At 36.3% G+C, this 23,042-nt stretch overlaps 1 protein-coding gene across 1 annotated transcript in view; it reads left to right on the forward strand.

Annotated features, from left to right (window-relative positions):
* The window catches only part of ZDHHC15 (zDHHC palmitoyltransferase 15), a 149,285-nt gene extending 126,525 nt beyond the window's left edge, over positions 1-22,760 (forward strand). The window contains exon 11 of the mRNA XM_088028985.1: positions 22,656-22,760. Within this exon, the coding sequence (XP_087885111.1) occupies positions 22,656-22,708 (53 nt within the window). The 3' untranslated portion in view covers positions 22,709-22,760. The remainder of the gene's footprint in view (positions 1-22,655) is intronic.
* The last annotated feature ends 282 nt before the right edge of the window (positions 22,761-23,042 follow it).

Genomic DNA, 23,042 nt, shown 5'->3' on the forward strand with positions numbered 1-23,042 from the left:
CTACCTTGGAGAATGTTTCATGTATACTTTAGAAGAATGTATATTCTGCTGCATTGGTGTAAGTGGGGCGTTTAAGTCCCCTACTATTATTGTATTATTATCAATGAGTTTCTTTATGTTTGCTATTAACTGTTTCATACAGTTGGGTGCATAATATGTACAATGTTTAGATCTTGTTGGATTTTCCCCCTTTATTATGATATAGTGCCCTTCTTCATCTCTTGTTGCAGTCTTTGTTTTAAAATCTAGTTTGTCTATGCTAAGCAAAATAAGTCAGTCAGAGAAAGACAAATACCATAGGATTTCACTCATATGTGGAACTTAAGAAACAAAACAGATGAACATAGGGGAAGGGAAGGAAAAATAAAATAAGATGAAATCAGGGAGGGAGACAAACTATAAGAGACTCTTAACTAAAGGAAACAAACTGAGGGTTGCTGGAGGGGAGGTAAGTGGGGGGATGGGGTAACTAGGTGTTGGGCATTAAGGAGGGCACTTGATGGAATGAGCCCTGGGTGTTATACGCAACTGATCTAATCACTAAATTCTACCTCTGAAACTAATAATACACTGTATGTTAATTAAATTGAATTTAAATTTTAAAAAATTTAAAAATCAGGTTTGTCTGATGCAAATATTGCTACTCCACCTTTCTTTTGAAATCCATTTGTGTGACAAATGTTTCTCCACCCCCTCACTTTCAACCTGCAGGTGTCTTTACGTCTAAAATGAGTCTTTTGTAGGCAGCATATAGATAGATCATCGTTTTTTTTTTTTTTATCCATTCTGACACCTTTTGATTGAAGCACTTAGTCCATTTACATTCAGAGTAAGTACTGATAGACATGTATTTAGTGCCATTTTATTACTTCTTTTGTCATTGGTTCTGGAGATTTTCTCTGATCCTCTCGTGTCTTTGTCACTGTTCGTCTTCCTTTCCACTCAAAGAGTCCCCTTTAATATTTCTTGCAAGGCTAATTTAGTGGTCACGAACTCCTTTAGTTTTTCTTTGTCTGGGACACTCTTTACCTTTCCTTCTATTCTGAATGATAGGCTTGCTGCATAGAGTATTCTTGGCTGCAGATTTTTCCCATTCAGCATGTTGACTATATCATGCCACTTTCTTCTGGCTTGCCAAGTTTCTGTTGAGAAATCTCCAGCTAACTTTACTGGTCTTCCCTTGTAAGTCAAGGACTTCTTTTAACTTGCTGCTTTTAAGATTCTTTTTTTAATCGCTATATTTTCCAATTTTAATTATGAAATGTCTTGGGGTTGGCCTTTTTTTATTTTGATCAGAGCTTTCTTTTCCTCCTGGATCTGGATGTCTGTTTCCTTCCCCAGATTAGGGAAGTTTTCAGCTATTATTTCCTCAAGTAAATTTTCTGCCCCCTTTTGTTTTTCTTCTTCTTCTGAGATTCCTATAATCCGAATGTTATGTTTAATGGAGTCACTGAGTTCCCTAAGCCTATTCTCATGTTGCATAAGTCTTCTTTCTCTCTTTTGTTCAGCTTCATCATTTTCCATTATTTTTTCTTCTGTATCATTAATTCATTCTTCTGCTTCTTGCAACCTGCTGTTCATTGCATCAAGCCTATTTCCAATCTTATTTATTGCATTCTTCATTTCTGATTCTTTTTTAACTCTTTTATGTCTGTGGTAAGGGTCTTCCTGATGTCTTCCATTCTCTTCTCAAGCCCAGCAAGTATCCTTATGATCATTACTTGAAATTCTCCATCAGGCATGTTACTTACATCTCTGGCCATGACCTTATCTTGTTCTTTCATTTGGGAACAATTCCTCTGCCATGGCATTTTGTATGTCTCTGCTTTCATTTGTTAGAAAAGCTGGTTGTGTCTCCTCCTGAGAGTAATGACTTTATGAAGAGGCCATGTAGTGTACAGGGCCAGGTGCTTCAGGGAGCATCTCTGGTGTGTGCTGCATGTGCTCTGCTGTTGTGTTTTGGCTGCTCTTTCCTTCAGGCCAGTCATCTACAGAGACTCTCCTTGCCTGCAGTGGGCAGTGTTTGGTCCTTGGCCAGAATGTAGTGAGTTTTAAGTAAATGTACTCTGGTCTGCTTGCTGAATGAGACCTGATACTACTTCATTCAGAACTCTCTCTCGGGAGACATGGTTTGGGCAGGGGTTTCTGCTGGTTTTCTGGGGAAGGGGCCTGCCACACTGGAACTGAGGCAAGCTTGACTGAGAAGGGCAGTCCCACCTGAGCACAGGGGTATGGGACTTGGTATAAGCAAGTTAGGCAGCCTGTGTCATTGCTGCACTGCTCCCTGCAGATGGTTCTGTGTTTGTGCTGAGGGGCAGAGGAGGGAAATGGGGCCAAGTAGCTCCCTTGTCCCTGGAGAGGCATCCTTGTAAACACTCCCTGTTAGGGAAGCACTCTGAGAACAACAATATTCTCCCCTTGTGTGTCCCAGGTGTTTTTCAGATCACTGTTTCCATACTGTCTGCCTCTGGGTTTTTTGCCTGCCTTCTCTCCAGGAACAATGCAGTGCCCTCAGGGCTCTATCCCACCCAAACCCGCTGACCTTCAAAACTCTAGGCTTTAAGCCCCACTAATTGCAAGAACTCACGAAAATCAGCCATTCTCATTTTCCCAGCCAAAAGCTTTGAGGAAATGTTCTCTTTGTGTGTTCCCCTGTGTGCTCTACTTTCTCTCTCACCCTTCTCTGCAACCACAGATCCCTCCCCTCTGCAGCACCCAAGATCCATTTCTCCACTAAACCATGTCTCCACACTTCCTCCCTTCCTCATTGTGGCTTCTACCTTGAGTTGTGGAGTTTGTTCTGTCAGTCTTTAGGGTGATTTCTGTGGTATTTAGAATGATTTCATTGTTATCTAGCTGTGTTTGAGGGATGATACGAGCCTAGGGTCCACCTACTCCACTGCCATCTTCCACCCAACTCCCTATTTTAATAATTTTAATAGAGTATATCCCAGAAGGGATATTTTTGTCAAGAAAAAATTTCTATAATACAAAAACAAAAATTTGCTTTAATTTGCTAATTAAACCTTCTGGTGTTGATGATAACAAGGGCTTAGAAAAATTAGTCTTATCAAATACCAGACACTTATCCAGAAAAACATTGAATTAGACGCTAGCATATTATGTGTTTTATATAGAGCCCATTTTCCTACTGTTTTGTTTGGATAAAACTTTTTTGTTTGAAACCATTAGTAACTGTTTAAGGTAGAAGAGGTTTCTGATTTATTTTCAATCTTGTAGTTTCTGCTGCCAAAATAAATAACCCATTAGGAAGAAGAACAGAATAAATAAGTTAGTATTTGTTGAGAACATATTAAGGTTATGACATTACAATCATAAGAGGCATCTGCATTATTGTCTGTGAACTCAAGGGTTTTGTATTTATTTGGGGACATAAGACACATATATATGAAAATTTGCCTAACAAAGCACAAGCATAACAAGGTATGTTATTGACCAAATAAATAGAACCATGAAGTTTATGCTACAGGAATTCAAAGGAGAGAGTGATTCCTGTGGCTAGTCAGGAAATGCTTTACAGAACAGGTAGAATTTGGGCCTTAAAGATTAGATAGGATTTGAATTGGTGGCAAGGAATAAAAATACAGTAGGTACAAGGAAAATCACAGGTTATAATGCATGGGACCCCAAGCTAAGTGAGAGGGACTTAAAGAAAGTAGTTTACCTCCAGCAAAAAGTTTGAATGGTGGGGAAGTGGATGGGAACTCCTTGAAGTCAGAGACCTAGTCACCTTGATTTCAGTATTCTCTGAAAACCTTGCAAAATAGTGTTGCATATAGAAGATGATGATGAGATTAAGTCAGCAAGTAAATTGGTGTCAGATTGGGTAGTCCTTGATAGGGGACTAAGAAATGTATTATATGGGTGATGGGGAACTACTGATGGTTTTTGTGCAGGTTTTTTGTGCAGGTTTTGTGCATGATGTGAGGAAAATGTTGTTTTAGGAAGATGATGAAGTGATACTCCTATCGAAGCACACTTCCATCCTATGTCAGAGATTGCCCTAATTTCTGGACCTTCTGAGAGAATTGGTAAGAGCCCTTCTCTTCATCAGAACTCAAACCCTCCAAGTACATCATGTATATAAGAGCTCTGATTCTGAGACAAGGGGCCTTTCACATCACGAACTGTGTTGTTTAGAGACATCTATGGGTGACATTCTGTGCAATCACCTGCCAGTCAGAGACAGCCATTGAATCTTGCTTAAAGAAAAAAAATACCTTATCACATAGTTCTTTGGGCCTAACCAGACCTCTGTGATCATGCATGAGGAACTTTAAGATACTACCACAGTACTTAGGCAAGGCCCTAAGTTAAATTCATGTTTTCTACCTCAAAGAATATACTCCTACAGGGTACCAAATTGTCCTTATTTATTCTCATGCAGAGTAGCAATAGGTAGGCCAAGTATGGAAGAGTCCATAATCTCAGTCACTTCTTTACCAGCTTTCTATATAGGAATTCAAGATATATAGGCCTATACTAACATTTTACCAACCTGATCTTCCAATGTTATACTTATGAATACACACTTGGGATGATTAGTTGAGTGGCTCTATTCCAAAAGGCTATTTTCTATCATTCAGAATACGTACAGGGGTTAGTATCATTCTAGGGGAGAATGTCTGGTTGGTTGACCAAGAATATTTAGGTAAAGGACAGGGGAGATGGAAAAACTAACATTTGTTAAATTTTTTTGAGGAGATAAGACACATAAATGCAGAATTGCTTAAAAAACACAATAAAAGATATAATGTTAACCAAATGAATAGAACCATAAAGTTCTATAGAAATTCAAAGAAGAGTGATTCATGTAGGTTGGACTGGTCAGAAAAGGCTTTACAGAGGAGGTAGAATTTGGGCCTTAAAGATTAGATTAGAATTTGGATTGGTGGCAAGGAATGAAGAGGCAGAAGGTACGTGTAAGTCACAAGTAATGCATGAGACCCCAAGCTAAGTGATGAAGATAGTAACCTGGCTCCAACAAAGAGTTTGGATGGTAAGGGACTGGATGGGAATTCCTTGATTTCAGAAACACTGTCACCTTTATTTTATTATTCTCTGAAGCCCTAGCAAAATAAGTTTGCATGTAGATAACTGCTTGATTCTAAGGGTACAACTAACTTTTGTTGAATGGCTATTTTATACAAAATGATTTATAGGTATTGTCACATTGAAGGGTCATAAACATTTTGTGAGTTGTAAATATTAAATAACCCCACTTTATAGTTGAGGAAACTCAAGTGTAGAGAAGCCCAAAGTCACATAGCTAATAAGTGACAGAATCTGGAACCAAAGTCCAAACCCTTAACCACCATACCACCCAGTGTCTCTCCTTTGCTGTATACTTTTAATTTTATAGACTTTTTAAAGATCCATTAAAAAAATTATCTCAGTTCCTATGCCTCTTTCATCAGAAATAGAATGATGAAAAAACATGGATAAAGCTCTGGCGTGGGAATCATTTCCCAGCTTTGCCACTAGATTCAATGCATGAGTTTTGGAAAGTCCCTTCTCTTCTCTGGACTTCAGTTTCAATTGCATGATCTCCATGCTATCCTCAGCTCTAAGGTGTGATGTTCTGTGATCCCATCTGATATTGAGGAGTTAGGAGTCAAACTCAATAACCATAACCAGATACCTTTCGCCAAATGGCTCTTTTTCTTTTTTTGGAAGAAATATTATATCTAAGCAGCCACTGTAAATTCACATTATAAATATGCCTCCCTTATTCTATAACAAAATTTCTTTAATCAAGTATTCTCCTAAGTACACCCAGTTGCTACCTCTTATCACATCCACCTAGCATTTTGACCACCAGGCTATAAACAAACTAGTCTCACACTCATCATTTGCCTTTACTTGAGAGTAGAAATTCTAGGTCTCATCACTGAAAGTATCAAACATAACACAATAGACTAGGGAAGGGCTACCCTTTAAGTAGTTAGGCATTTTCCAAGTGACTTGTTTCCATGTTTCTAGTTAAGAGGGAAGTGACCACACCCATGGCTCCTGAGAAACTTAACTCCTGAAATAATATCATGGATGTTCATTTTACTGATTTACTTGGCAGTATCCAACCCTCAGCTCTGAATTGGTCCCTTTCCCTGAAATATTGAAAGTCTCCAGTCAGTTCAACTCAGAAAGCATTTCCTGAAGGTATACTCAGACAAGGTACTGTGAAAGGATACAAAGATAAATAATAGGTGACCTCTGCCCCTGTGGAATTTGCAATTGTAAGGAAGGATAGGAAAAGCACACAAGTCTAACACAAGACTTAATGAGCACATTGTCATAAAAGTGATGATAGCAATTGCATACCTAATGTAGGCTTAACCCCATGCTAAGTACTGTGTTATACACATGGTAAGTGTGTGATTGTTGGTGATGCTTAAACACTGAGTATATCAATAAAGGCAAAAGCATATGGGCCATAATGGTGAAAGTTTTAAGGAAGAGACAGGACTTAAGTTAGCTGTTATTTGGATGGGTAACATCTAGATAGATGCTAGAAATAAGGAAACAACATTCCAGGTAAGAAGTATGACATGAATGTGGCAAGATCACTGAGGAGAACATCCATTCCTAAATACAGGGTGGGCATTGTAGGTTTTGGGAAGTAATCTTAAGAGAGGTAAGATATGGACAGATGGTAGAGGGCTTTGTAGACTTGAAACAATAAGAAATCACTATTAACTTTTGGTCTTGAGTGATATTGATATAATGAAAGATAAATTTTGTAAAGATTACTTAGTTACTAGTATGCAGGATGAATTGAAATTTGGAGAGACAAAAAACAGAAAGAGCAATAGATAGTTGGGCATATGTCACAATGGCTTCATGAATAGTAGTAACACTAGAAATGAAGAGGAAGGATTAAAGCCAGGAGACATTTTAATTAATTGGAAATAATCCCAGTGACTAGAGAGATCTGGGAGTCATTCATATAGAGATGGCAGTTAAACCTATGAGAGGTGTAGGAGATCATCAAGGGAGAAAGTAAATCTAGGGAATGGAGATAAATGTGAAATTTGGAATCACCTAAGCAATGTTGAGATGCATACATAAGGACAAGGAAATGAATGGAAAAAAAGAAATTGAGAGTGTAAAGGTCAGAGCCTTACAGGATACTCATAATTTGGGTGAGAGCATCATAAAAATACTGTGAAGGAGAGAGTATTGCCCTATTTTACAGATGAAAAAGCTGAGGCTGAAAAGATAAAGTGACTTATATAAGGCCATGAAGCAGTTGCAACTCAACTCAAGTTCTTCCAGATTCCACATTGTGTCCATTTCCCTACACTTCCCTATCTCTGAAAACCAGTGACTAGAAAGAAGTGTACACATACTGTTATGGTCCCTTCCCATGGTATCCAGAGTTTATATGGGGATATAGGATTTTAAAGGAAAGGAAGAGATCGAGAATGAGACAGGAAGAGAATGATTGCTGAGCATACACTAATACTAAAATTACATCATTCTTGGTTTAAGTAGACATCTATTGAATAAATGATGAAATCACTACAACACAAGCATCAAGAGCAGGTGGGAGTGGGGAAAGCAGTATAGGTGCAGATAGTAGAAGGCAAATTGACTTCCTAAATTCTTCATTTGTCTTCTATTATGCATAGCATGATTTTTTGAAGTATCTGCATTTTTTCAATTTAGTCCTCAGCACATGATGACTCTACCTTTGCTGCCTTAGCTTGATCTCCCCCAGAAGTGGTACCTTGACGTTGATAATCCAGTTTTTCAGCTCAGGCTTCAATGTTTGCAAGCCTGATCAAATAATTGCTGGGAGGAAGCATTCTGTGCTAAATAAGAGTGTGGACTGCAGTGGTAAAAAACGCTAAAGAAACCCATTTAGCAGAATACTAAGTTTCTGAAAAGGTGCATTGCCAAACCATACCTACCAAATTCTGAGACACCCAACCTTAGCAAGGAGCAGAAAGACAAATATCACATTGCACTTCCAGATTGCCTTTCACACTTTATCAATCACCTTCTTGGTAGAAATGTATGGGTGAGATGAGATGTATGCTTAAGCACTTACTGCCTCATTTTCTCTTTGAGATTTTGACGAACATGAGTTATTTTCTATATATCCTTCACTGAAGAGCTGGGTCAATACAGCTGCTTTCTGTTCAGACTTAGGGCAAGAACACCCTAAGCCTGAGATTCCAGATAAGACAGAATGTTGTGCCCACCATGGAACCATGATCTGGAATCTGCGTGGCTAACATAGTGGCATGAAAGTTTTCCAGCTTCCTGTGGCAAGGGTAGCCCATACTGACTGGCATCTATACTCTGGGATCTAGACCTCACAGTTATGGAAGTACTCTGAGTGACACAATGATTTCAATAAGAATATACTAACCAGAAACTGTAAGGGACAACCGCTCCCAACTTTTTATTTATTTGTTTATTTATTTATTCATTTATTCATTCATTCATTCATTCATTTAAAGTTTTTGGTTAAATTCCAGGTAGTGAACATACAGTGTAATATTAGTTTCAGTGATTCAACAGCAATAGTGATTCAACAATTCTGTACATCACCCTGTGCTCATAACAAGTGCACTCCTTAGTCCTCATCACCTATTTAACCCATTCTCCCACCCACCTGCATTCTGGTAACCATCAGTTTCCTCTCTCTACTTAAGTACCTATTTCTTGGTTTGCCTCTCTCTCTTTTTTTTCCCCCCTTTGCTCGTTTGTTTTCTTTCTTAAATTCCACATATGAGTGAAATCATATGGTATTTCTCTTTCTCTGACAAACTTATTTTGCTTATCATAATACTCTCTAGCTCCATCCAGGTTGTTGCAAATGGCAAGATTTAATTCTTTTTTATGGCTGAGTAATATTCCATTGTACACACACACACCCCCCATCTTCTTTCTCCATCTATTGATGGACCCTTGGGCTGTTTCCATAATTTAGCTATTGTAGATTATGCTGCTATAAACATCAGGTACATGTATCCCTTTGAATTCCTATTTTTTGTATTCTTTGAGTAAATACCTAGGAGTGCAATTGGATTGTAGGGTATTTCTATTTTTAACTTTTTGAAGAACCTGCATACTATTTTCCAGAGTGGCTGCAGCAGTTTGCATTCCCACCAGCAGTGCAAGAGGGTTCCCCTTTCTCCACCTCCACACCTTTGCCAACACTAGCTGTTTCTTGTGTTATGGATTTTAGCCATTCTGACAGGTGTGAGGTGATATCTCATTGTCATTTTGATTTGCATTTCCCTGATGATCAGTGATATTGACCATCTTTTTATGTGTCGATTGGCCAACTGGATGTCTTCATGATTGAACAGTATCTATCAATATCTTCAAGATAGAAAAATATCTGCTCATACCTTCTGCCCATTTTTAACTTGATTCTTTGTTTCTGGGTATTGTATTTTATAAGTTCTTTATATATTTTGAATATTAATCCTTTATCAGATATGTCATTTTGCAAATATCTTCTCCCATTCCATAAGTTGCCTTTTAGTTTTGTTGACTGTTGCCTTCATTGTGCAGAAGCTTATTTTGATGAAGTCCCAATAGGTTTTTTTGTTTGTTTGTTTGTTTTCTTTCATTTCCCTTGCCTCAGGAGACATATCCAGAAAGAAGTTGCTACAGCCAATGTCAAAGAGGATACTGCCTGTATTCTCTTCTAGGATTTTTACAGTTTCAGATCTCATATTTAGGCCTTTAATCCATTTTGAATTTATTTTTATGTTTGGTGTAAAAAAGTGGTCCAATTTCATTCTTTTGTATGTCGCTGTCCAGTTTTCCCAACATCATTTGTTGAAACACTGTCTTTTTTCCATTGGATATTCTTTCATGCTGTGTCAGAGATTAATTGACCATATAGTTGTGGGCTCATTTCTGGGTTTTCTCTTCTGTTCCATTGATCTATGTGTCTATTTTGTGTCAGTACCATACTGTTTGGATCACTACAGCTTTGTAATATAACTTGAAGTGCAGAATTGTGATACCTCCAGCTTTGCTTTTCTTTTTAGATTTCTGTGGCTATTCAGGGTCTTTGTGGTTCCATACAAATTTTACAATTGTTTGTTCTAGCTCTATGAAAAATGCTGGTGGCATTGTGATAAGGATTGCATTAAATGCATAGATTGATTTGGGTAGTATAGACATTTTAAGAATATTTGTTCTTCCAGTCCATGAGCATGGGATGTCTATTTCTTTGTGTCATCTTCAATTTCTTTCAAAGGTATTTTCTAGTTATCAGAGTGCAGGTCTTTCACCTCTTTGGTTAGGTTCATTCCTAGGTATCCTATGGATTTGGCTGCAGTTGTAAATGGGATTGATTCCTTGTTTTCTCTTTCTGCTGCTTCATTATTGGTGTATGGAAATGCAATATATTTCTGTATGTTGATTTTGTATCCTGTGACTTTACTAAATTTGTGTATCAGTTCTAGCAGGTTTTTCTTTTTTTTTGGTAGAGTCTTTCAGGTTTTCTATACAAAGTATTATATCATCTGTAAATAGTGAATATTTTACTTCTTCCTTGCTGATTTGGATGCCTTTTATTTCTTTTTGTTGTCGATTGCTGTGGCTTGGACTTCCAGTACTATGTTAAATTACAGAGGTGAGAGTGGACATCCCTGTCTTGTTCCCTTCCACAGAAGTAAAGCTCTGTTTTTCCGCCTTGAGTATGATGTTAACTGTGGGTTTTTCAATATATGGCCTTTATTATGTTGAGGTGTGTTCCCTCTAAACCTACTTTGTTGAGGCTTGTTATCATGAATGGATGTTGAACTTTGTCAAATGCATTTTATGCATCTATTCAAATGATCATATGATTCTTATCCTTTCATTTATTGTGGTGCATCACATTGATTGATTTGCAAATATTGAACCATCCTTGCAACCCAGGAGTAAATCCAAATTGATAATTGTAAATTATTTTTTTAAAGTATTGTTGGGTTTGGTTTACTAGTATTTCATTGACAATTTTTGCCTCCATGTTCATCAGGGATATTGGCCTGTAGTTCTTTTTTTCAGTGGTTTCTCCCTCTGGTTTTGGTATCAGGGTAATGCTGGCCTCATAGAATGAGTTTGGAAGTTTTCCTCCCATTTCTTTTTTTTTTTTTTTCTTAGTTTGAGAAGAATAGGTATTAACTCTTCTTTAAATGTTTGCTAGAATTCCCCTGGGAAGCCATCTGGCCCTGGACTTTTGTTTGTTGGGAGATTTTTTTTTTATTACTGATTCAATTTCTTTACTCATTATTGGTGTGTTCAAGTTTTCTATTTCTTCCTGTTTCAGTTTTGGTAATTTATATGTTTCTAGGAATTTATCCATTTCTTCCAGATTGCCCAGTTTGTTGGCATAATTTTTTCATAATATTCTCATAATTATTTGGATTTCTGTGGTGCTGGTTGTTTCTTGTCCTCTCTCATTTGTGATTTTATTTATTTGGGTCCTTTCTCTTTTATTTGGTAAGTCGGAGAGGGTTGTCAATTTTATTAATGTTTTCAAAGAACTACCTCCTGGTTTCATTGATCTGTTCTATTATTTTCTTAGTTTCTATATCATTTATTAGTGCTCTAATCTTTGTTATTTCCTTCCTTCTGCTGGCTTTAGGCTTCATTTGTTGTTCTTTCTCTAGCTCCTTTAGGTGTAAGGTTAGGTTGTTGATTTGAGATTTTTCTTGCTTCTTGAATTAGGCCTTTATTGGTATACACATCCCTCTTGCAATTGCTTGTGATCTCCTCTCAAAGGTTTTGGACTGTCATGTTTTCATTTTCATTTGTTTCCATGTATTTTTTAATTTCCTCTTTAATTTCCACATTGACCCATTCATTGTTTAGTAGCATGTTGTTTAACCTCCATGTATTAGTGGTCTTTCCAAATTTTTTCTTGTGATTGACTTCTACTTTCATAGCATTGTGGTCAGTAAGATTGCATGCTTTCACTTCAATCTCTTTGTATTTTTTGAGGCCAGATTTGTGACCTAGTATGTTGTCTATGCTGGTGTGCCCATATGCACTTGAAAAGAATGTGTATGCTGTTGTTTTAGGATGGAATGTTGTGAATATATATGTTAAGTCCATCTGGTCCAGTGTGTCATTCAAAACCATTGTTTCCTGGTTTATTTTCTGTATAGATAATCTGTCCATTGATAGTGGGATGTTAAAGTCCCCTAATATTATTGTATTATTATCAATGAGTTTCTTTATGTTTGTTATTGACTATTTTATACATTTGGGTGCTCCCATGTTGGGTGCATAAATACATACAATTTTTGGATCTTCCTGTTGGATTGTCCCCTTTATGATTATAAAGGGCCCTTCTTCATCTTTTGTTACAGTCTTTGTTTTAAAGTCTAGTTTGTCTGGTGGCACCTGGGTGGCTCAGTCAGTTAAGCATCTGACTCTTGATTTCAGCTCAGGTCATGATTCACAGTCCTGAGGTCAAGCTCCACATCAGGTCTTCGCTCAGTGGAGAGTCTGCTTGGGATTCTCTCTCTCCTTCTCCCTCTGGCCCTTCCAACCCCCTCCCCACTCATGCTCTCTCTAAAATAAATATATAAACCTTGAAAAAAATAAAGTCTAGTTTGTGTGACATAAGTACTTCTCTCGAGGCACCTGGGTGGCTTGGTCAGTTAAGCATCTGACTCTTGATTTTGGCTTGGGTCATGATCTCAGGGTCATAAAATCTAGCCTTGTGTCAGACTCCATGCTCAGTGAGGAGTCTACTTGAGATTCTTTCCCTCTGTCCCTCCCCCACCTCTGTCTCTCTAAAATAAATAAATCTTTTTAAAAAGTATTTCTTTCCAGCTTTCTTTTGACATCCATTTGTGACATAAATTTTTCTCCATCTCCTCACTTTTAATCTGCAGGTGTCTTTAGGTCTAAAGTGAGTCTCTTGTAGCCAGCAAATAGATAAGTCTTGTTTTTTATCCATCTGACACCCTATGTGTTTTGATTGGAGTGTTTAATGCATTTGCATTCAGAGTAATTATTGATAGATATGTATTTAATGCCAGTTTATCACTTGTTTTATCATTGTCTAGAAATTTTCTCTGATCCTTATTTTTTTTAAAGATTTATTTATTTACTTTAGAGAGAGCATGGACGGGAGGGACAGAGGAGGAATCTTAAGCAAACCCCGCTGAGCATGGAGCCCAACACAGGGCTCCATCTCACAACACTGAGATCACGACCTGAGCCAAAACTAAGAGTCAGATGCTCAACTTACTGCGCCACCCAGGCACCCCTCCTTTTTTGTCTTTGTCACTTTTGTTTTTTTTCTCTCCACTCAAAGAGTCCCCCTTAATATTTCTTGCAGGGCTGGTTTTGTGGTCATAAACTCCTTTAGTGTTTGTTCTTCTGGGAAACTCTTATCTCTCCTTCTATTCTGAATGATAGCCTTCCTGGATAGAGTATTCTTGGCTGCCAATTTCTCCCATTCAGCACTTTTAATATATCATGCCACTTTCTTGTCTCTTGCCAAGTTTCTGTTGAGCCATCCCCAGCTAGCCTTATGGTTTTTCCCTTATAAGTTAAGGACTTCTTTTATCTTGTAGCTTTTAAGATTTTTTTCTTTATCACCATATTTTGCAAATGTAATTATGAAATGTCTTGGTGTTGGCCTGCTTTTGTTGATTTTGATGGGAATTTTGTGTGCCTTCTGGATCTGGATATCTGGTTCCTTCCCCAGGTTAGATACATTATCAGCTATTATTTCTTCAAATAAATTTTCTGCCCCCTTTTCTCTCTCTTCTTCTTCTGGGACTCCTATAATATGAATGTTATTGTGTTTGATAAAGTCACTGAGTCCCCTAAGTCTATTCTTGTGTTGTATAATTCTTCTTTCTCTTTTGTTCACCTTCATTACTTTTCATTCTTTTGTCTTCCAGGTCACTGATTCATTCCTCTGCCTCTTGCAGCCTACTGTTCATTGCATCGAGCCTATTTCCAATCTTATTTATTGCATTCTTCTTTTCTGATTGATTGTTTTTTAACACTTTTATCTCTGTGGTAAGGGATTCCCTGATATCTTCCATTCTTTTCTCAAGCCTAGTGAGTATTCATATGATTGTTGCTTCAAATTTTCCATCAGGCATGTTACTTATATCTGTTTTGCTTACATCTCTAGCCATGGCCTTATCTTGTTCTTTCATTTAAGATTAATTCCTCCATCTTTGTGTTTTGTCTAAGTCTCTACCTTCATCTCTGTGTTAGAAAAGCCAGTTATATCTCCTACTCCTGAATGTAATGGCCTTAAGACAAAGGGGTCATATAGTGCCCAGGGCCCAGGCCTTCAGGGATTGTCTCTGATGTGTGCTTCGTGTACTCTGCTGTTGTGTTTAGGCTTCTCTATCCTTCAGGCCAATCATCTGCAGAGGCTCTCCTTACCTCCAGTGGGCAGTGTTTGGTTCCTGTCCTGAATGAGGTGAGTTTTAACTAGGTGTGCTCTGGTCTTCTTGAGAAATGAGGTCTGACACCACCTCCACCAGAACTGAGACCCTGAAGAACTCTCTGGTTGGGAGACATGGTCTGGGCAGGGGTTTGTGCTGGTCTTCTTGGGGAGGGCCTCACCGCACTGGGACTGAGGCAAGTATGACTGAGAAGGGCAGTCCTACCAGTGTGCAGGGGTGTGGTGCTTGGTGTAAGCAAGTTAGACAGCCAATGTTGGCACTGCTGTGTTTCCCGCAGGTGGCTCTGTATTAATGCTGATGGGCAGGGGAGGAAAATGGTACAGGCCAGCTCCTTTGTCCTGGAGAGGCATCTCTGTGGATGTTGGCTTTCAGGGAGGTGCTCTGAGAAGAACGAATAATCTCCCTTCTATGTGCCCCAGGTGTTCTTCAGATCATTGTTTCCACACCCTCTGCCCCTGCATTGTTTGCCTGCCTTCTCTGTAAGGAGCAGCAAAGTGCCCTCCAGGCTCTGTCCCAGCCAAGCTTGCTGACCTTTAAAACTCAAGGCTTTAAACGCTGCTGTTTGTAAGAACTCATGAAATTCAGCTCCTCCCCTTTTCCAAGCCAGTGGCTTTGGGGAAACATTCTTGTACATTCCCCCGTGTGCTTCTCTCTCTCTTGCCCTTCTCCATGACCATGGCTCCCTCCCCTCTGCAGCACCTGTGATCTGTTTCCCCCCAAACCTTGTCTCCCCACTTCCTACCTTTTTCAATGTGACCTCTTCTCTCCCTTTAGTTGTGGAGTTTGTTCTGTCAGTCTTCAGTTCTACTTCTGGGCTATTTAGAATGATTTGTTAGTTATCTCATTGTGTTCATGGAACAAGACTTGCCTAGGGTCCCCCTATTCCACCGCCACTTTCCTTTCCCCCAGCAACTATTTTTTAAATCTCAAACTGCCAAGTACATTATTATGCAAAGAGTATAAAGAAAGTGATTATCTGTACATTAAGGAAGCTGATTCAGAGTATACTTTACTTCCCCAAAATGCTCAGATTAGAAACAAAAACATTTGTGCCATAAATGATGTTGCCTGTTAATTCCAAAGCCTCTTACATTCTAGATCCCTCATTCCTTTTTGAAACACAGCAACACCAAAGTACTTTAATAGCTATTTCAATTATGTCCAATCAAAAAGCATGAGATAGGGTAATTTTGTGAGTAGCAAGACCCAAAGCATCCCATCAAAGCCAGATGATGTTGAGTTGTCATCACAGCTATCTAATACCTGCCAGTATTAAAGATCAGATATGCTTATAAATAAAATAATCTTATTTTATAGTACATCAACCTGACTACTCTTGGAATGTGAATATCTCAACTGATTACAAATGCTTTGGTATAGCACACCAGTCTTTAGAGATCTGCAGATATCTGCTGTCTACAGGGATTGAACAAAAAGGAAATATACCAGTGAATGAATACCCACCCATACAAGAGAAAGGGTCATTTGATCACCTTCACTTTTCAACCTACAGATTATCCAGAAGCTTCATCATCTCTCACCGTGGAAACAGAAACATAGCAGTTTACACATTTCCTGCATCTCTCAGGTCAGTATTCTGAGGGAGGCACCTAGAGTGCTAAGAGGCAGTCTTGGAAGCAGACTCAAAAAGAAGTAAGTTCTTGCTCTGGTGAACAAGATGTTAAATTCTTCACCCTCATATTATTCACATAAGCAGAAATTCTATATTTAATTTATAAACTTGACTAATAGCCCTTATAATGTGTTTCCCTTTCTGTAGACCTTACATAGAATTCATGTACATAACACTCCATCTCCCAAAAATTTTTAAATTAAATTCCCATTTATTTACAACTTAAAATTAACAAATGCTAACATATTTTTAAATTTTGCTTCAAATTTTTATAGGTAAAGATATTTTGCCCTAATTTTTACACAAAAAGCACTGATTCTAAACATTTCCTTCAAAATGAAAAAACAAACTTGTAGAAACATTTGCAAAATACATAATACACAAAATTTAACATCCTTAATTTACAAAAATCTTGCAAATCAGAAAGGAAAAAAATACAACCATTAGAAAATGGGCAATCAACAAATGAAAGTTAAAATGAAAAATAAATATATAAATTATTCAACTTCATTAGAAAGAAATGCAAATAAAATAACCCAAAATATCAATTTATGTCTACTAAAGCAACCAATTTTTATAAATTATAGTACTTAGTATTGATAAGGACACGTTGAAACAGGTATCTTATATACTGCTGATGTAAGTTTAAATTTATACATCATTTTTATGGCAGTTTAATAACATAAAAACCATAAAATGTTCATACAATTTTATTTGATAATCAAATTTTAGGAATGTATTTTAATGATATAATCAGAGATCTGCACAACTATTCATTATCAACTTATCATAATACCAGAAAAGTAGAAACAAAACTAAATATCTAACAATAGAGGAATGGTAAAATAAATTACTCCATTATTATGATGAAATAGTTTGCACCATTTGAAGAATAATTAATAGTTATGTTAAAAAGCTGTATGAATGCAGTTTAATTTTAAAAGTACATTTTTATCAGCTTTATTGTGATATAATTCACAATGCCATATGATTTGACCACTTAAAATGTACAATTCAGTGGTTTTTAGGATAGTCACAGAGTTGTGCAACCATCATCACAATTAATTTAGAATATTTAGAAACTCCATACTCTTAAGCAGTCACTCCTCATTCCTCCATTCCCACTTCTTGGTAACCACTAATCTACCTCTCTGTCTCTATAGGTTTGTCTATTATGGACATTCCACATAATTCATGATCCCATGGAATTATATATGTGGCCTTTGATGAGAAAATATTTGCAAATCAAATATCCAATAAGAGACTTATATGCAGAATAATAAACTTTTACAATTCTATAATAAAAAAAGCCAATTTTTAAAAAAATGACAAAGGATTTGAATAGATAATTCTCTATGTGTAAATGATTGATAAGCACGTGAAAAGATGCTTAACATTATTAGCCATTAGAAGAACGCAAATCAAAACCACAAGATACCATTTAGGTGGTATCTTTTGGATCCACTAGGATCCAAAAGACAGATGATAATAAGTGTTGACAATGATATGGAAAAATCAGAAACCTCATACATTGCTGATTGGAGTGTAAAATGGTTCAGTGACTTTGGAAAACAGTTTGATAGTCTTTCAAAATGTTAAACATAGAAATACTGTATGACCCAGAAATTCCAGTCCTTGTATATAATGGAGAAAAATGAAAACATATGTCTACACAAAAACTTCTACATGAATGTTCACAGCAGCATTATTCATAATGGCCAAAATGTGGAAACAACCCTAACATGTATCTGCTGATAAATAGATAAATAAAATGTGGCATATCCATACAATGGAATACTATTTGGCAACCCAAGGAATACATGTTCCAACATGGATGAACCTTGCATTATAAAATTACATTTTAAATTTTAATTTAAAACTTTTAAGTATTAAAATATATTTATATGTAGAAAAACACTGAAAAGAAATATAATAAAAACATAAGTAAGAATTAAATTTTTACATGGTTACTCCCTTCTCTATCTAACTGACTGGAGAAAGCCTTCAACTTCTCTCTTGCCAATATATTTTTTGAAGTATAATTAAAGTACAGTGTTATATTACAATATGGTTCAATTGTATACATTACTCAATGCTCATCAAGATAAGTCGTACCCTTGTACTCTTTATGTATTTCACCTCTCCCCCACAACCTTCCCTCTGGCAACCTCTTGTTGGTTCTCTGTATTTAAGAGTAGGGGGTTTTTTTGTTCATCTTTTTCTTTGTTCATCTGTTTTGTTTCTTAAATTCCATATATGAGTGAAATCGTATGGTATTTGTCTTTCTCTGACTGACTTATTTCACTTAGCATCATACATTCTAGGTCTATCCATGTTGTTGCAAGTGGCATTTCTTGCCAATACTTATATTGCCCTAACTCCATTGCCTCAGCCAGAAAAAAAATTCCAGATTCAGTCCATCTGCCTTCTCCATTCCTATACTCAGGCTGCTGAGAACTACTACAAAAATAACACAACTGATTATAAATACTGATTGGAACTTTTTACAAAAAAACACAACTGAGATTACACATTTGTGATCTCTGGCCTAAACTGGCTTGAAATATCTTCACTACTTACCTCCTTACCAGTGTTCTTTCCTCTATTAACCACAACTTCATACAGTTTCTCATATCACTCCTATCCGTTATCATAATGAAAGTCCTAACACATGCAGTAGTGCTAGAAAAAGATATAAAGGCACTCTGGTAAAGAAAAAAACTATCCTGATTTGCAGATGACATGATTGTCTACATAGACAATTCAAAGAATCTACAAAAACTCTTAGAACTAATGAGTTTAGCTAGTTCACAACACATAAGATCAATACACACAAACATCTGTTGTGTTTCTATACACCAGCAATGCACAATTTGGAAAGCAAAATTAAAAAACACAGTACCACCTATAATAACTCCCGCAATTAAATAGCCAGATATAAACCTAACAAATCATATATAAGATCTGTATACTGAAACCTACAGAACACTATGAAAAAGACCAAAGAAGCCCTAAATAAATAAACAAACTATGTTCATGAGTCAGAAGACTCAATAGAGTTAGGATTTCAGTGTTCCCCAGATTGGTAGACAGTTTTAATGCAATCCCAATTAAAATTGTAGCAGGATTTTTGTAGATATAGACAAGCTGATTCTAAAATTTATATGGAAAAGCGAGGGAACTACAGTAGCCAAAAAAAATCTTAAAAAGAAAATTAAAGTCAGAACACAAAATCTGTCCAATTTTAAGACATACTATAATTCCACAGTAGTCAAGACAGTGTGTTATTGGCAAAAGGATAGACCCATAAACCAGTGGAACAGAATAAAAAGTAAAATACAGAAATAGACCCACATAAAGATGGTCTGTTGATTTTTACACAAAGATGTAATGGTAATTCACTGGAGAAAATACAGTCTTTTCAACAAAGGGTGCTAGAACAACTGGACATCACTGCAACATGTGCACTTCACAACATAAAAAAATGAATTCAAAATGGATCATATACCTATATGTAAAATATAAGACTATAAAACTCTTAAAATGTAGGAGAAAACCTTTGTCACTTTGACTTAGGCAAAGTTCTTAGATATGACATCAAAAGTAAAATACATAAAAGAAAAAATTTACAATTTAGACTTGAACAAAATTTAAAATGTTTTCTCAAAAGAATGCTGTTAGGAAAACAAAAAGACAAGCCACTGATGGGGAGAAAATATTTACAAAATATGTATCTAATAAAGGACTTGTATCCAGACTATATGTAAAGTGCTCTAAAAGCTCAGAAATAAGAAAAGAAACACCATAATAAAAAATGTGCAAAAGGTTTGAATGGACACTTCACCAAAAAAGTGGAAATAAGCACAAGAAAAGATGCACAACATCACTAGCCATTAGGAAAATGCAAATTAAAACCGCAAGGAGAATCCTTTACACTCATACTGGAATGGGTAAATTTAAAAAAAAATAGTGAAAATTCCAAGTGTTGAGAAGGATGAAGAATAATTGGAATTCTCCTACATTTCTGGTAGGAATGCACAATAGCTCAGGTACTCTGGAAAACTGTTTGGCAGTTTGTTATAAAGTTTCTTATAAAGTTAAATATACATTTACCATATGACACAGTAATCCCGTTCTTGAATATTTCCCCTAGAATAATGAAAACCAGTGTTCATACAAAATTAGTATATGAAGATAACAGCTGTATTCTATCTGAGATGGTGGTTACAAGATTATATGCATTTAAATTTAAAAATTAAACAATAAAGCAAAAATTTTTTAAAATTCTGTCATGCTTCTCTCAAACTTCCTACAATTTCTTTCCTTCCCCCCTATCATCAGGGAGGTCTTATTGAAATAATATCTTCCCAAACTTTGCTAGGTTTTTTCCTGACCATCACATTAATCTAGTCATTCCTTAGGAAATCTATCCATTCCTTGGCTAAAGAATGTGTGTATATATAATATATATGAAATATATAATTATATATAATATATAATTATGTGTGTATATGTATACACACAATATACATATTATATATACACATATATACATATATATACACACACACTCACACATACACACACACATACTGACAACTTACTAAATATGTTTCTCCAACCCAGGACTTTCCTGAACTCCAGACCTGAATAACCAAGTGCCTTTCAACTTCACCCATCCAAAAACCTATTTCCTGTTTTGTTCCCACTCCTTCATCTTCCACCCACATCCAATTAATCACCAAGGTGTGTTAATTGTGTTTCCTAAATATCTCTGGAAGCTGTGTACTTTTTTTATACTGATGACCATGACCCCAGATCATGTGTCCCCTGTATTGCTGTAGTAGCCTCTTAACTGGTTTCCCTGCCTCCAATCTTGCCCCTCGTCCAATCCATTCTCCTTATGGCAACTAGAATGATGTTAAAAACTCAAATCTGTGTAATGACTTTCATCGGCCTCAGCATAGTCTGAACTCCTTAACATGGTTTATAGGTCCTTTCATGATCTGGCCCCTGCTCATGTCTCCAGTTTCATCTCCCATGATTCTCAACTCCGAAGCTTCCTCTCCACTAGTTTTATCCCTACACCCTATGGTTGACCCACACTCTACTGCTTTCAGTCCCTCAAACACACCCCTGCTGTTTTCCGTGATTGGGACGCTTTCTCAGCAGCATCTCACCTCCTCCATTCCAGTCTCCTTCATCTGGCTGTATATTTTCCAGGTTTCAGCTTCCACATCATTTACTCAGGGTACATCACTGACTGACCTACATAGCTGAGCTCTATGTCCCTTCTGGATGCTACCGTAATAACATGAGAACACTTTTATTCTGTGTTATAATACTTTATTTACTTGTCTGTCTCCCACACTAAATTGTAAGCTCCTTGAGGGCAGGGACTATGTCTTGTTCACATTTTACTGCCAGTCCCTAAGACAGTGCCTGGCACATGGTAAGTATTCAATAAATATTTGTTGAATGAATGATGAGAAGGAGGGAGAATGAAAGACAGTCTCTGAGATTATAGGTCATTATTTTTCTTTATTCCTTTCTATATTTTTCAATTATTCTATGATGAATATGAATTGCTTTTATAATCAACACACTAGAATTAATTTTAAAGGTATATTAAACATAACAAAAAGGAGAAGAAAACGTGAAGAAAATTAAAATCACCTATAATTCCACCACCTAAAGATAACTCATGTTAACATTTTGTTGTATCCCTTCCAATATTTTCTATGAATATATTTTTTAAACATTGAGATCATATTGTGTTCAGTTTTGAATTCTGTATTTTTTCTGAACGCCAATAGTAATTTCCCATTATATTAAGGTATTGTTTATTTAATCAATTTCCTTCTTTCCAACATTAAGATTTTATTCAGTTTTTCACTATTATGAATAAGGCCATCAATGTCATTGGATATTAATCTTTTTTCTCATTTATAATTATTTTCTTAGAATAGAATCCTAGAAGCAAAATTACTGGTATGAACTTAATTTGAAAAACTCTTAAACTATATGGCTGAATTGTTTTCCAAAAAGCTTATACTAATAACAGCTACTTCAGTGCCTACTATATGCCAGATGTTGTTTCAGGTAGATTTTATTGTGCTTAGTTTACAGATGAAGAAACTAAGGTCCATTGATGTTATTTGTCCAGAGTCACAGAGATAACAAGTAGCAAAGCTTAGAATTCAAATTCACAATTACCCACTTTCAAAGCTCATGTTATTTTCTTGTGAATTTCAAAAATAAATGTTTTGTGCTATCAATTATATATTTACTTGAGAAAATGTGGAAAATACAAGTAGAATGTAAAGAAAATAAAAAAAATTACCTGTGAACTGATCACTTTGAACAATTTAGTATATTTCCTCAGTTTTTTGTTCCAGATACAATTTCTGGGTTAAAAATAATTATAACATTGTATATATAATTTTTCATCCTGCTCTTTTCACTTAGTATTTTTCAGTGCTGATACATACTCTTCATAAACATCATTTTAATGGTTGCATATTATTGTCAATGGATGTTACTGTGTGGATATTTACAGTGGTTCAGCTCACCTGTGAATTTCTTTTTTTCATTCCCAGGACCCTCCATCTCCCATGAGGCTTACAGAGTTCAATGTTGGGAACCATTTTAATCTTCAAAATAAGTCACCATGGTGGATTGAAAGCTTCACAATTTAAAAGCATTCCATTAAATACTTGCTGTGCAGATAGATGTTTCAGGACTTTACAAGTTGTTTAATTTACTAACTGAACTCATCAATCTGGTAGCAATTAATTCAAGCCAGTCTTCCTCTCTTTCTTCATTTTACCTCCCAATCTGTAAAAACCTAAATGTAACATATATACCTTTCCAGGGGCTCTTTTTATTCCTCTTCTCAGGTATAGAGGAATTCAAAAAACTTCCATGGAGTCTCTAACTCCCCTAGAAAGATTGTTAATTATATTTATAGGGTCTTTGTGGTATTA

This window comes from Eumetopias jubatus, unplaced genomic scaffold (assembly GCF_037043125.1).
Source record: "Eumetopias jubatus isolate StellerSeaLion01/CBP00866 unplaced genomic scaffold, mEumJub1_p1.0 scaffold_11, whole genome shotgun sequence".
NCBI lineage: Eukaryota > Metazoa > Chordata > Mammalia > Carnivora > Otariidae > Eumetopias > Eumetopias jubatus.